The sequence below is a fragment of the Pongo abelii genome, chromosome 12 (genome assembly GCF_028885655.2).
Source record: "Pongo abelii isolate AG06213 chromosome 12, NHGRI_mPonAbe1-v2.0_pri, whole genome shotgun sequence".
NCBI lineage: Eukaryota > Metazoa > Chordata > Mammalia > Primates > Hominidae > Pongo > Pongo abelii.
Window position 1 is genome coordinate 39,823,206 of NC_071997.2, and position 14,837 is coordinate 39,838,042.

A 14,837-nucleotide genomic window follows, 5' to 3' on the forward strand; every position below is an offset into this window, starting at 1 on the left:
CGGGATCCTAGAGGAAGGGAGGAGACCCCTGGCACCCTCCTTGAAGGGAGGTGGACCCCTCCCTCCTCCAGCCTCCCTGCCTTGAATGGAGGTGGACCCCTTCCTCCTCCAGGCTCCCCGACAGCCCCTCTAATGGAGTGTCCTGAGGCTTCCAGAGCAGTACCACAAACTAGGTGGCTAAAAGCAACAGAAAATTGTTCTCTTACAGCTCTAGAGGTCGGAAGCCCCAAGTCAAGGTGTGGGCAGGTTTGGTTCCTCCTGAGGCTGAGAGGAGTCTGTTCCGGGGCTCCCTCCTGGGTTTGGTGGCTGCCGGCATCCTCAGTACCCCGCAGCTTGTGGACGCATCACTCCCGTCTCTGCTCCATCCTCGCATGGGCTTCCTTCCCCTCCACATCCCGGTCCTCCTTCTGTCTTGTAAGGATACTTGTCATTGGATTTGGTGCCCACTCTAATCAATGATGATCTATTCTCAGGATCCTTACCTCATATCTGCAAAGACCCCTATTCCAGATAAGACCACAAGCACTGGTGCCAGGGCTGGGACTCGGACAGATCTTTGAGAGGGACACAGGTCAGACCCCTCTGCCATTGAATGCCTCTGAACAGGAAGACAGGACACTGTCCTAGGGAAGGCCAGGGCAGGGCGAGCAAGCTGGGTCGTAGGGGGACCTGGGGGCAGCGCTGCCCTGCATGGGCTGGGGCTAAGGATTCTCCGTGTAGGAATTCCCTTGGCAAGACCATGGTGCCACCCAGATTCCTCCCTCGGCGCCCCCACTGCCCCCGGAGAGCTCAGCGCACCCCTGATGCTGACCGTTCCTCGGGTCATCTCCTTGCTTAAAAAACCCTTGAAGCTTGGAGCACTTTGGGGTCTTGGGGGGAGGGGGGCACCCTGTGACTCCTGGTCCTCTTGGCCTGCTGCTCTGTCTGCTGTCATGGGACCAATTTTCTTTAGGGATTAATCTCCAGTTCCTGGGGACGCTCTTTTTAAATAAGCTCTGTTTCATAGCATGAAAGATTTCGTGTGGGTTTTCTTAAACAAACACAATAATAATTAATTCAAGGTCTAAGAATAAAGCCAGGTCTGGAACACGGCCTGACTACAGTGTGATGCTGACCAGCCTAGACGCAGGCCGTAGAAGGCTCCCTGAGCTGCTGGGAAGGGGCTCTTGAAAATCACCTCAGGGCAGGGGTCCTGGGCTGCCAGGCTCCCTCCCATGGTTAGAGAACCATTTTGACAGTCCAGGCAGGCACGGCGCTTTGGAGGCCAAACAGCCAGGCAGCTGGTGAAGCACAGGCACCTGTGGATGCAGCCTCATTTTGCTTTTCTCTTTCCCTTGGATGGAGTCTCTGTCTCCTCACTCCTGTCCCCTCTTGTCTGTTTCCAGGATGTCTCCTCCTCGGCGGGATCTATCCCCACGGCTGTCCCACGGGCTGCCTCGGTGTCTGGAGAGCAGGGCACGCCTCCCAAGGTCCAGCTGCCCCTCAACGTGTGAGCTGCCCTTTGTGTCTGTCGGGGTCCTGTGCCTGCAGCCCTCCCTCCTGCCTGGGCTGGCCTGTCCACGTGTGGTTTCCGCAGGGTTTTCCCATGTGTTACTAGTTGGCCAGTATAGTTATGTGCATCTAATAACACCGCTGAAGGGAGAGTGTGGAAGACAAAAGTCTAGCAGTTCCTTCTGATGTCGTTGTTTCTAGGACATTTCTTCTAAGCAGGGAGGATATTCAGAGTATTCACAATGCAGTTCCCAGTCAACAAGAGAGGAGCTAGCCATAGTGTGGAGCAAGCTCTCCATAGCATGGAAGGTCCGATATTGGGGGGAGAGGTGGGAGGGAAGCAGGTGCTCAGAGCAGCGGGTAGTCTAGGAGCTTGGGCAGCCACTAGTCACCAACTGTTTGGAAGTGGTTCTGTGTTTCAGCCCCCGTCCCAGGGCCTCACCAGCGCATGCCAGCTGCATCTCATCCCCAAATATAACCAGATGAATCAGTGCTAGGAAGTGAAATGTTTATCTTGTTTAGAAAATCTGCCCAGTTAAATTACAGCTCTTAACAGATAAGTGCAATTTTAAAATTCCCCATTTAAATCATGCTCTGAAGAATTAGACTCCCTTTTGCTCTTGTGTTTGGCAGAGCTCAGTCACTTGAATGACTGTGTTAGGGTGAAGTCTATGAACTTGGCAAACAATATGACAAATACAGAAAGTTCTGTCAATGCAGTGGGGGTCAGACGTCAGAGGGACACTCAGAACCTGTGTTGTTACAGAACAGGAAGTTTTGTTGTTTTTTTTTTTTTTTTTGAGATGGAGTCTTGCTCTGTCTCCCAGGCTGGAGTGCAATGGCGCGATCCTGGCTCACTGCAAGCTTCGCCCCCCAGGTTCACGCAGTTCTCCTGCCTCAGCCTCCCAAGTAGCTGGGACTACAGGCGCCAGCCACCACGCCTGGCTAAATGTTTGTATTTTTTGTAGAGATGGGGTTTCACCATGTTAGCCAGGATGGTCTCGATCTCCTGATCTCGTGATCCGCCCGCCTTGGCCTCCCAAAATGCTGGGATTACAGGCATGAGCCACTGCACCCGGCCGAACAGGATGTATTTCAAGCAAAAAAGTATTTTGAAGAGCAACTTGCCGAGCTTCAAAAGGTCTAGAAGTAGCTCAGCTGCTGGCACACGCTCACCCACCTCTAAGCCCAGTGGAAACACCAGCCGTTCTTAAGCGGTGGGCAGGAAAGCTCCCAATATCCTCCTACTATAATTAACCAATGTAATGAAAGGAATTTGAAGTGTACCTATTTTTTACCTAGCTTCCTGAGCAGGCTACTTCCAGATGCCTTGAGACTGATATTCAAGTTTTCACCAGCACTGGACAAAAGATACTACCTCCATCTCCTGCCATGCTCCTAGCTCAGTTCTGGCAGCTTCAGGCAAAGCTGGTGCCAAGGAGGCACATGGAAATGTGGGGGGGTGATGGGTCTGCTCCTCTTGAAGAATTGGATGCAGGATGCTATCTGAGGAAAGAAACCTGCACCCACAGGGGGATAGCCCTGATGGAGTTTCCCAAATGAGAGGCAGGATGCAGGTCAGGTTGCTGAGGCCATGAGCGCTTCAAGGGCAAAGCCCAGATGTGTTTGTTTTGGAGTCCCCATGACCAGCTGAATGCCTGTACACAGGCTCTCAGTAGCTGCCAGTTGTTCTATGAGAGCAAAGGCCTACCCTTCCTGGGTGCGGAGGGCTCCCCAGCTTGAGGCGAGCTCAAGGCTTAGCCACCCAAGAAGGCTGCTGTGTCCTGGAGACCCAAAATGTAACAGTTCCAGGCATGTCACCCCTCAAGAGTTGTGAATATTCTGGAGGCCTCAACCATGGACAAACCTCCATGTCCTGGATGGCTTCTAAATTTGGTGCAGGTGTGGAGGGACCTCTTCTTCACCCAGTTCTCCTGCCCTGGGGGACAGGGTTGCTGTGACCTCCAGCCCTCCAGCTTCTCCATCTGGGCTTCTCCCCCAGGGGAGGGCACTTTCCACTCAGCTTGAGATTTGGGTAAGAGGGAAGGGAAACTTATGTGTCGAACAACATCCTTCTAAGGATGACAAGGATTTAGGTAGGAATGTGTCTGCAGGTGACACAGTGGCCCTCCATGCAGGAGCTGGATCATGGTCAGCATGACCTGTGACTGGTGATGGTCCGTTCCATGTGTGTTCATGGCTGTTATACTGATAGCAGTCATATGCCAGGTAACATTACATACATTACAGCAGTATGCATGATGCATTCTGAAAACATGACATCCTTTATTTTATCCCCAGAGAGGAAAAGATCAGACTGACCTCATCAGTTTATGAGGAAGGGGATTAGCCCAACTGCTCACCTATCCTCTTTAACTCTAAGAAGCTAGTATTCCCACACATACCCTACCAGTGGCAAGTACTGGGGTGGGGGTCTGATCTAACCATTCTTCCCAAAATAGCATCTGTAAGTCACGTTCAGAAGTCTGAAATTGAACATGAGATGTGCTGTCGTTGCAAAAACAACCACAGCAAACAACAGTGCACTGCTGCCCATTGCGGGTCTGCAGAGAATGATGGCTTGGGGACTCCAGCCAGGGCCCAGATGGGGCTGGTGTGAAAGTCAGCCATGGCATGACTTCAGGAGACCTCGTTCCTGATCTTCATGATTGCATAGCTTTGACCTCTCCAGGCCACGTCGTGTGCACTGAAACATGAGCCCTTGAGATTAAGTGGCCTGATCCCGTATGGTCAGTGTGTCAATGGCTGGATGTTGTTCTTGCCCCTTCTTCCAGCATGTGAAAGGCTTCCATGGCATGGATTCCCTAAGGGCTCAGTTGTCCGGAAACACAAGAAGGGTCTCAGTTTGCTCACCCAGTGCATGGAGGCGATTGTGAGTCTACAGAGACATCTCTCATTCCTGCACCCCCTTTCCACCCCCTGCTGTGTTGGGCTGAGGCTTGTCCACCATTCCTCTGGCAGACCTCTGTGATTTGGGGAAGCAGACATATGATTGTCTGCTCCTAGAGGCCATGCTCCTGGGCACAGCCAGTCCACCCAGAGGGTCTCAAGGTTGATGAAATGCTGTGAGTAGGTTGCCCCTGATTTGGAAGGGTGGATTCTCACCTCCACTTCTTCATGGGCATCTTAGAGCCACTGCCTGATGTGAAGGACCAGAGGAGGCAGGGAGAGAGCATAGGGCTACCCTGCAGGAGCCATCCGAGATGTCCCGTCATCACCTACAGCAGTGGAGGAGGTGGAGGAGGAGGACGAAACAGGCATCAGACAGACACGCCTGGGTCTGACTCGGTCCGTGTACCTGCAATCCGAGAGCAGCGCAACTCTTGGCACAGAGCCTTGGTCTGGGACTGCATGTCGGCTTGCCATCAGAGAAGGAAACTTCTACAGTCGATGGGTGCAGTTCATTACCTGCAGGGAAAACTAGGTACCCTGTGAGGTGCATGACCACCCAGATGGCACCTTAGGGACCTGGGAGTCCTATCCAGGAGCACAGAGAAAGACTTAGGGAGAGGAGGGGGTTGGCCTGCAACAGGGAAAGGGAAGCCCAGGGGAATGGTGGCCAGTGGTTTTCATCCTCCCCTGCTGAGGTGCAGACCAGGGTCCCTGGATCTGGTGGTTGACATTGGTCATGTGAGACGTGCTCTCTGTCATGGCAGGGATGACCTCTCAGACCTTGCTGTGATCAGGAGTGACCTCCTCATGACCCCACTGCCATTTGTGCGTGTGGTCAAAAGGCCACCAAACCATCCTCAGTAACAACAGTCCCCACATTCTAGGACACAGGAAAAGGACTGCTGACCAAACCATGCCAACACAAGACAGGGGCACCTTCCATTCCAAATTCACAGAACAGGCTGGTGCTGCACTCAGCCTGCAATGGACTGGATCAGCGTGAGTTCAAGACAATAAGACTCGGTAAAATAAGTCCCTGCCAGGCTTGGAACGAAGGCCTGGATCAGCAAAATCACCGGGTACTGCCCCCAAGAGGTGTCTCAGAGGCCAGCCGTCCAGCCTCCTTTGACAGTGCCCAGCCTCGTGGTCAGCCTGGCCCCATGGTCAGCCCTTCCAGGCACTGGCGGCACCATCCTCAGGATATTACAGACAGATGCGACCAAGAATATGAGAGTGAGCCTGAGAACCAGTGGAGGGGTGAGTACTCTTCATCCCCACCCCTGCCGCCTGCACCTCTAGAGAGAGGGCACAGCTGGGACCCCAAGCAGGTGGGGAAATGGAGGAGATGCAAGTAGGAAGAGCAGAGAATTTTATTGAGAGAGTCTCTGGACGACATAGAGCCTGGCGAGCAAAGGTCGGAGACGTCTGGGGCCGCTGCAGGGCCGGTTGCGGTGGAGGGAAGGAGATGCAGGCCCTGGTGGTAGCAGCACATCCCCAGCGGTACCAGCATTGTCTAGGTTGGGTTTCCTGGAGGCAGACCCTGAGATGGGGAGGTTTGTGGGGAGTGCTCTCAGGACACACCTGAGCTGTGGCTGAAGGGCAGCATCGCTGATCCTCGGGGCTCTGGAGCCGAGACAGCCCTGTGGAGTTTCCCCATTGGAAGTGAGCCAGCGCTGGCTTCCGGCTGCCCTTTGAAGGGGCAGTCATGGGTGATGCTGCACCCTGAGGGAGATTCCGAGCGCAGCCACCACAGTGAGTGATCAGCCACTCATCGCCCTTCAGAGGGGACCCAGGCTGGGCATCCCTGGACCCTGTCCAGTGGTGGGGCTTCAGCCTCAGAATGCAGCAGAAACACAGGCAGACCTCATTTCATTGCACTTCACTTTGTTGTGCCTCACAGATACTGCATTTTTTTACAAATTGAAGCTTCGGGGCAACCCAGCATCCACCAAGTCTAGTGGTGCAATTTTTCCAACAGCATGTGCTCACTTCGAGTCTCTGTGTCACATTTCGGTAATTCTCATAATATTTCAAACTTTTTCATTATATCTTTATGGTGAAGTGATCAGTGATTTTTGGTGTTACTGTTATGGAATTGTTTTGGGCACCATGGACCGTGCCCACATAAGACAGCGAACTTACTTGATAAGTGATGTGTATGTTCTGACGGCTCCACGGGCCCACCGTTCCCCCATCTCTCTTTCTCTCCCCAGGCCTACCTTTTCCCTGAGACACAACAATATTGAAATCAGGCCATTTAGTAATCGTAAGTGACCTCTGAGTGGTCAAGTGAAAGCTAGAGTCAAACATCTCTCACTTTAAGTCAAAAGTTAGAAATGATTAAGCTTGGCGAGGAAAAGCTTATCTCATGTCAAAAGCTGAGATAGGCTGAAACTTGTGCCAAACAGTTATCTAAGTTGTCAATGAAAAGAAAAGTTATTGAAGGAAATTAAAAGTGCTACTCCAGGGAACACACGAATTATAAGAAAGTGAAACAGCCTAATTGCTGATATGGAGAATGTTTGAGTGACCTGGATAGAAGATCAAACCAACTGCAACATTCCCTTAAGCCAAAGCCTAATCCAGAGCAAGGCCCTAACTCTCTTCAACTCCATGAATGCTGAGAGAGGTGAGGAAGCTAAAGGAGAAGAGTTTGAAGTTAGCAGAGGTTGGTTTGTGAGGTTTAAAGAAAGAAGCCATCTCTGTAACATAAAAGTACAAGGTAAAGCAGCAAGTGCTGATGGAAAAGCTGAAGCAAGTTATCTAGAAGATCTAGCTAAAATCACTGATGAAGGTGGCGACACTAAACAACAGATTTTCAGTGTAGACAAAACAGCCCTATATTGGACAATGATGCCATCTAGGACTTTCATAGCTAGAGAGAAGACATCAAGGCCTGGCTTCAAAGCTTTAAAGGACAGGCCGACTCTCTTGTTAGGGGCTAATGCAGCTGGTGACTTTAAGTGAAGCCAGTGTTCATTTATCATTCCAAGAACCCTAGGGCTCTTAAGAATTATGCTAAATCTACTCTGCCTGTGCTTGTGAATGGGACAACCAAGCCTGCATGATAGCACATGTGTTTACAGCATGGTTTCCTGAATATTTTAAGTCCATTGTCAAGACCTACTGCTCAGAAAAAAAAAGATTCCTTTTAAAATATTACTGCTCATTGACAGTGTACTTGGTTATCCAAGAGCTCTGATGGAGATGTACAAGGAGATGAATGTTGTTTTCATGCTGCTGACACAGCATCCATTCTTCAGCTCATGGATCAAGGAATAGTTTAGATTGTCAAGTGTTCTTATTTAAAAAGTACATTTCTTTTTTTTTTTTCTTTCTTTCTTTTTTTTTTTTTTTTTTTTTTTGAGATGGAGTTTCACTCTGTCGTCCAGGCTGCAGTGCAGTGGCATGATCTCGGCTCACTGCAACCTCCGCCTCCTGGGTTCAAGCCATTCTCCTGCCTCAGCCTTCTGAGTAGCTGGGATTACAGGAGTGTGCCACCAAGCCCAGCTAATTTTTGTATTTTTTTTTAGTAGAGACAGGTTTTCGCCATGTTGGCCAGGCTGGTGTCTAACTCCTGACCTCAAGTGATCCGCCCGCCTTGGCCTCCCAAAGCGCTGGGATTACAATCGTGAGCCACTGCACCTGGCCAAGAAGTACATTTCATAGGTTATAGCTGCCATAGATGGTGATTCCTCTCATGGATCTGGGCAAAGTAAGTTGAAAACCTTTTGGAAAGGATTCACCATTCTAGGGCCGTTATGAACATTTGAGATTCATGGGAGGAGGTCAAAACATCAACATTAACAGGAGTTTTGAAGAAGGTTCTTCCAGTCCTCATGGATGACTCTGAGTGGTAGGTTCAAGACTTCAGTGGAGCAAGTCACCGCAGATGTGGTAGAAAGAGCAAGAGAACTAGAATTAGAAATTGAACCTGAAGATGTGACTGAATTGCTGCAATCTTATGAGAAAACTTGAACAGATGAGGAGTTGCTCCTTGTAGATGGGCAAGAAAGTAGTTTCTTGAGATAAAATCTCCTCCTGGTGAAGATGGTGGGAACATCATTGAAATGACAACAAACAGTTTAGAATAGCACATAAACAGTTGATAAAGCAGTAGCAGGGTTTAAGAGGATTGACTGCAATTTTGAAAGAAATTCTGCTGTGGGTAAAATGCTGTCAAACAGCATCAAATACTATAGGGAAATCTATCATGAAAGGAAGAGTCAATGTAGCAAACCTCATTGCTGTCTTATTTTAAGAAGTTGCCACAGCCACCCCCACCTTCAGCCACCACCACCCTGAGTAGTCAGCAACTATTCACATCAAGACAAGACCTTCTACCAGCAAATAAATTATAACTCCCTGAAGGCTCAGATAATCATTAACATTTGGGGGCAATAAAATATATATATATATATATTTTTTGAGACGAGTCTTGCTCTGTCACCTAGGCTGGAGTGCAGTGGCATGATCTCAGCTCACTGGAACCTCCACCTCCTGGGTTCAAGCGATTCTCCGGCCCTAGCCTCCCTAGTAGCTGGGATTGCAGGTGCCTGCCACCACACTGGGCTAATTTTCGTCTTTTTAATAGAGACGGGGTTTCACCATTTTGTCCCAGCTGGTCTCAAACTCCTGACCTCAGGTGATCTGCCTGCCTCAGGCTACCAAAGTGTTGGGATTACAGGCATGAGTCACTGTGCCCGGACAAATAAAATACTTCTTAATTAAGGTATTTACATGTTTTAGACATAATGCTGTCGCATACTTAATAGGCTACTGTATAGTATAAACATAACTTTTACGTATGTTGGTAAACCAAAAATTTGGGTGACACTTTATTGCAATATTTGCTCTATTGGGGCAGTCTGGAACCAAACCCACAAGTATCCCACAGGTATGCCTGTAACTGGAGGGCTGTCGAAACAGATTGCTGGACCTTACACCAGGAGCTCCAAGTGAGGCCCCAGAATCTGCATCTTTAACAAGTTCCAGGTGAGGCCAGTACCACTGGCCCAGGTTCACACTTTGGGAGTCCCTGCACACTAGCCCCACACACAAGTGTCAAAGGTGCTCAGTTGGGAAAGACACCAGCTCCTAAGCTGGCCTCACAGCCATGCCACCCCAACTTCTTCCTTCCGTGAGCTCTGTGACACTCGGTTCTACCTGGGAGAACCCCATCTCAACCCGCGCAACTGCCCGTGGGATCCCAGGAAATCAGAAGGCGCCAGGGAGAACCGAGCAGTTTCTGCTGGCTGGGCTGAGCCAGACCATGATGTCAGCCCTCAGGGAAGAGGCGAAGGCCCGGGGCTGGCCATCCCGAGGCCATACCTGCAGCTCCCCAGGTGCTCGCGCATGCTCCCCTGAGCATCTGCACTCTTCCTCGCCCTGCCTGCAGCTCCTGGTCGCCTCTGAGCTCCTGAGCCTGCTTCAGCCCTTCCACAGGACTTACCCAGACCTCCCCAGCCCCCCTGGCCTCCAGTGCAGCCCCTGACAGCACTCCTGCTGTGGGTCTTCCCTGCAGAGTGGGTGCTGCACCTGGATGGAAGAGGTGAGGAGGAAACACACGCCTCCCTAACTCCAGTCACCGTGGCCCTGGGAGAAGAGCAGAAGTGGGACTTCTGGTAGGAGAACTAGGAATCGTTTACTTATTTTAGAAGAAGCATGAGCAAGCCACCATCTAGAGGAGAAAAGGGATGAAATTAGCGAAGGCACTAAAATACTTTGGTTTGCTCTGATTAGAGCGGAAGAGAAATCTGCAGACAATTAGCAGCAAGTGAAGATCTTGCTATAGAAATAAGGAAGTAGTATGGGTAAGCGAAGGCTGTGCTGTTAGTTTCAACAGGCTGCACGTGAAAGCAGACACATGCCATGCCCAGCTGGGTCAGCCGAGTCGGCGCAGCCACCAGCCTAGCCTGTCTGTTCACCGTCCCGGGTGTGGTGAGCCCCTGGCCCCATGCCTGACTGCACACCTGCAGCGGCCACTTCTGCCTGGAGGAGGCTGTACTTGTCCTCAGCAACCTACCCTCAAGAGGCGCTTTTTCTCATTGGCATGAAAGCCAATGCCACCAGGTGGTGGTGAGGAAGGCTCTCTGATCCTAAAATCCCATGATTGCCTTAATTAAGTATTTGAAGTACCAGCCTGTGAGAATCTGCAGAAGTGATGTCTGAGCATGCAGGGTGGCCTTGGCTGGTCTCGAGTGTTACGGAGATGCCCTGAGCACTCTGCAGGGCCTGTGTTGAGCTGTCAAAGTGTTTTGAAGCAAATGGAAGGTGAGAGTTGGGCTCAGGAGCCAGGAGGATGTGAGCCCTGCTACCAGCAGGTGCTGCCCGGTTCTCCCTGCCGTGCCAGGCCCAGGTGCATGTGTCTATGAAGACTGGCTCGCCACTGAGTACAGGGGACGCCGTCCAGCTCAGCCAGGAGACTCTGAACTGGCAGTCCTGACAGGACTCAACTCACAGACGTTGGTGGGAAACAGGGTAACAGGTGATGCCACTGTGGCTGCAGGGGGCAGCGGCAGAGACCCTGAGAGGTGGGAGGGAGGCAGGTTGGGAAGGGCCGGTCCCGGCACAAATTGCTCTTCAGTGTGGTCCCTCCAAGGCCTCCTCTTGAGTACCTCAGAGAGGACAGCAGATGCAGGTGACCCCCACCTGGGCCAGGGCCCACCCAACACGAGCCACATGCCAGAAAACAGACCCAGCACATCCATCGGCTTTTGGTGTCCCCTACGAGGCACCCAGAGGAAAAAAAGTAGGCAGAGAAGAGATTTTTCAAAGCGAAGCCAGGCTTATTTACATTCCGGTTCCCCCAGCAACCTACACCTTGAGGCCGAACTTAAAATAGAGATCAGAGTGAAGGATTACTAATCAACAGAACGAACTTAAAATAAGATGAAGAGGCCAAGTGCACTAGTGCCCTGGTGCACATCAGGGCAGCATCTCCCTACGCGTTGGCCACACCGGGCCTGTGCTTGGAGTGAGGGGGCCAACATACCCCATTCAGGACCCCAGCCTCCCCGGGCCACACCTCTGTGCGACTGCAGCTCTCATCTTGCCCAAGCCCTGCCCCAGCTGTGCCCCAGGCCGTGCTGACAGCTCCAGCAGCCCAGCCCTGGCCCTACCCCTGAACATGCGTGACCATGGACAGAAGCTCCATCCCCTCGAGCTTTTGTGTCCGCAGCCGTGAAACCTGTGCAAGAAGGCCACAGGCAGCCCTGGGGAGGAAGCACGTTGCACAGGGCCACCCCAGCAGGGGTAGCCCTGCTAGAGGTTCCATGCTCCCGGGCCACCGAGCTCCACGCTGTGCAGGGAGCCTGCAGTAGTCTGGAGGGAGAAGTGGCCCAGCCCTAGTCAGGGGGTGTAGCTACAGCCAATCCACTGAACAAAGCCTCCATGGAGCACAGCCCACCCCACGCAGGCCACTGAGCCCCTAGCTCTGCACCTTGCCTGCCAGCCCAGGAGCAGGAGGGAGAGGAGTCCGTGAGCTGTGGTCAGCAGCTTGGGTGTGCTCTGAGCCTGCCTTGGCAGCTGATGAGCCCCCCACTCCAGAGCAAAGGCAGCCCCGGACCCCAGAACCAACTAAAAGGAGCTGTTGGTGCGGCCTGAGTTGCATACCACCCGCCCCTGGCCAGGAGCCAACCCGGCTCTGCATTCTGCGTGTGGCCACTGAAGCAAACTGTTCTGACACCATAAAGCAACAGATGAGGCTAACTTAAGCAGGATTTACACTCAATTATATTTCTTTGAGAGCAGGCACATCAATTTGTGCATCATTGTTACTGATTCACAAGCCTTCCACGGATCCAAGCCCTCTCTGCACTCTTCCTCTCCTCTTCTGCCTTCCTTTGCCTCAGCCCAGGCTGTGTGGAAGCCACCCTCCTCTCCTCTCCCCTTCTCTTTCCTCCTCTATCCTCTCCTTGTCCTCTTCCATCCTCTCCCCATCTCTTCCTCCTCCCTCCTCCTCCCTCCATCTCTCTCATCCCCTTTCCTTCTCCACCTCTCCCCGTTCTCCTCTCCTCCCCTCCAGCTTCCCTGCACAGTACACAGGTACACATTGGCTGCAGTTGTTTTCATTTTCACTGGACTTTTCCCTTAGTAGTATTTCCTCTATGGTGATCAGAACAGAATCACACCCTGGTTTCTCTCCATTTGTCACCTAGACATAGCGTTGACACTGTGAACGTGGGGGGGTGGGGGGGTCCTCTCCTGATGATTTTGTGTATCCTCCTGAAGCCCAGAGTTGGTCCTAACTTCACTGTCAGTGTTCACCATTTCAAACAGGGAAAGAAACAAAGATGCCAGCCACAGTTGGAGCCCACAGGATGTCCCTAGGGGGAGGGCATGAGGGACACCTATCAACAAAGGAAATAGCCAAGGTCATTGAATGAGGGCAGAGGGCCTTGCTATGTAGGATTAGGATGTTCGAAAAGGGGGGCAGATTTCATATTAAGGCCAAGAAACTTTTAATCTCTACAAGGTTCTCATGCTATTCCAGAATATTCCACACTGGTTCTTTTTTCCTGCTTGAGCCCTCGTGAGCTGCTTTCTGTTTCTGTTTTCACTTCTAAGTGAGGTTCCTCCAGCATCAGGAGGGTGCAATGGTGGGGTCTGTGAGCTTCCCTCACATCCCCAGAGATGCACTGTGTACACAAGCTGCTGGATAGGGTCAACATCCCCACCCAGCAGCCTGCACTGGTGTGAGATCCACCAGATCACTCTTCATTAACATTCATCTTTGGTCTCTTATTGAACTGAGGCCTCCACCAGCTTCTGTGGCTGAATCTTGTGAGCAAATAAAATAATCTGATTGGTTCTCTCCATCTGTTCAAAACCAACCTTTCCCAAATCCCAAAAGTAGCAGAGCACTTTTTTAAGTATTATCCAATCCTTACAAGGAAAAGATATAGGTATAGTTAAGTATTTTATGAGAGTAGCTTGGCCCATGGGCTGAGTTAGAGGCACAGCATCTAAACCCTAAGCTAGGATTTTCACCACTAAATTTGCTCTTTCCTTATTTGCAAATAAGACTTAAAATTAAGGCTGGTGTAATCCCAGCACTTTGGGAGGCTGAAATGGAAGGATTGCTTGAGACTAGGAGCTCAAGACCAGTCTGGGCAACATAGCGGGACCCCATCTTTACAAAAAATAAAAAACTTAGCCAGCATGGTGGTGCACACCTGTGGTCCCAGCTACTTAGGAGGCTGAGGTGGGAGGATCACTTGAGCCCAGGCGGTTGAGGCTGCAGTGAGCTATGCTTGTACCACTGCACTCCAGCCTGGGTGACAGGGTGAGATGCTGTCTCAAAAAAAAAGGTCAAATAATTAACCATGGCACAATTACTGCAAGGAGGTGTGCAACCACAATTTTCTAACTTAACCACCTTTCCCTTAAAAAGGGCCTCTGAGGTCTCTTCCAGCTCTGGTTGATTGGATAAGCCAGGCAGGAAAACCAGGCCAGGTTATATTAAGTGAGGAAAACCCAGCCCAAGACTAGCTTAGCTCACCCTCAGTTTTCCCTAAGGTTTCTCTTGCTCAGAGCATCAGACTTAAGAAGAGGAAAGCACTGGAAATCCAAAGAGCTGGCCCTGGGATGCAGTTCAGAGAGTCCTCGAGGGCTTTGGGGTCACTGTGCCTTACTGAGCTGCCTTCCTATCTGTCAGTTGGGCAGGTGGAATCCTCCTAAGGCTGTGGGTGACAGGCACACCCCTCCCCTGCAGGCTCCCTCCCTCCCCTACCTTGTGGGTTTGTTATGAGGAGTGAGCCGGGGAGGGTGTGTGGGGCCTCTGTAAACTGCAGAGCCCCCATAGACATTAGTGGGTCTTTTTAGGTGGGGTTCCTCCAAAGACAACCTCCTCCCAGGAATGCCGGCCAGTCCCCTGTTTCCCAGGAGGGCTCCCACTGACACTGGCCCCATGCTTTGCCCACAGGTACCTGGCACTCTACGCCTACAAGCCCCAGAAGAGTGATGAGCTGGAGCTGCACAAGGGAGAGATGTACCGGGTCCTCGAGAAGTGTCAGGATGGCTGGTTCAAGGGGGCGTCCCTGAGGACCGGGGTCTCTGGGGTGTTCCCTGGAAACTACGTGACACCCGTTTCCAGGTGAGGGCATGGTGGTGGCAGCCTAGGCAAGGAGAGGGCAAGGGCCTGCATGCCCTACCACTGTTGTTACTGCTGGAGGCTACTCTGTGAGCTGGGCCCAGAAGGCAGCAAGGCCACCAGTGCCCAGGGTTCAGCCCCCACTGGCATCCCCAGGCCCGCATTTCACCTTCTGAGCTGGGTTTGCACTCAACTCCTTGGCTGTCCTCAGCAGACATTGGCCACCAAGGGGAGAAGAATGGGATCAGGAGGAGCAGGGACAGGAAAGTCACCAGAATGAGGTCTCAAGTGTGAATGTGTGTTTGTGTGAGGACAGTGTGTGCACATATATACGGTGTGT

At 51.6% G+C, this 14,837-nt stretch overlaps 1 protein-coding gene across 1 annotated transcript in view; it reads left to right on the forward strand.

The window, feature by feature from the left end:
* The window catches only part of SH3RF3 (SH3 domain containing ring finger 3), a 371,656-nt gene that overhangs the window by 285,121 nt on the left and 71,698 nt on the right, over window positions 1-14,837 (forward strand). The window contains exons 5-6 of the mRNA XM_024242724.3: window positions 1,386-1,489; window positions 14,330-14,500. Coding sequence (XP_024098492.1) covers window positions 1,386-1,489; window positions 14,330-14,500 — 275 coding nt within the window. The remainder of the gene's footprint in view (window positions 1-1,385; window positions 1,490-14,329; window positions 14,501-14,837) is intronic.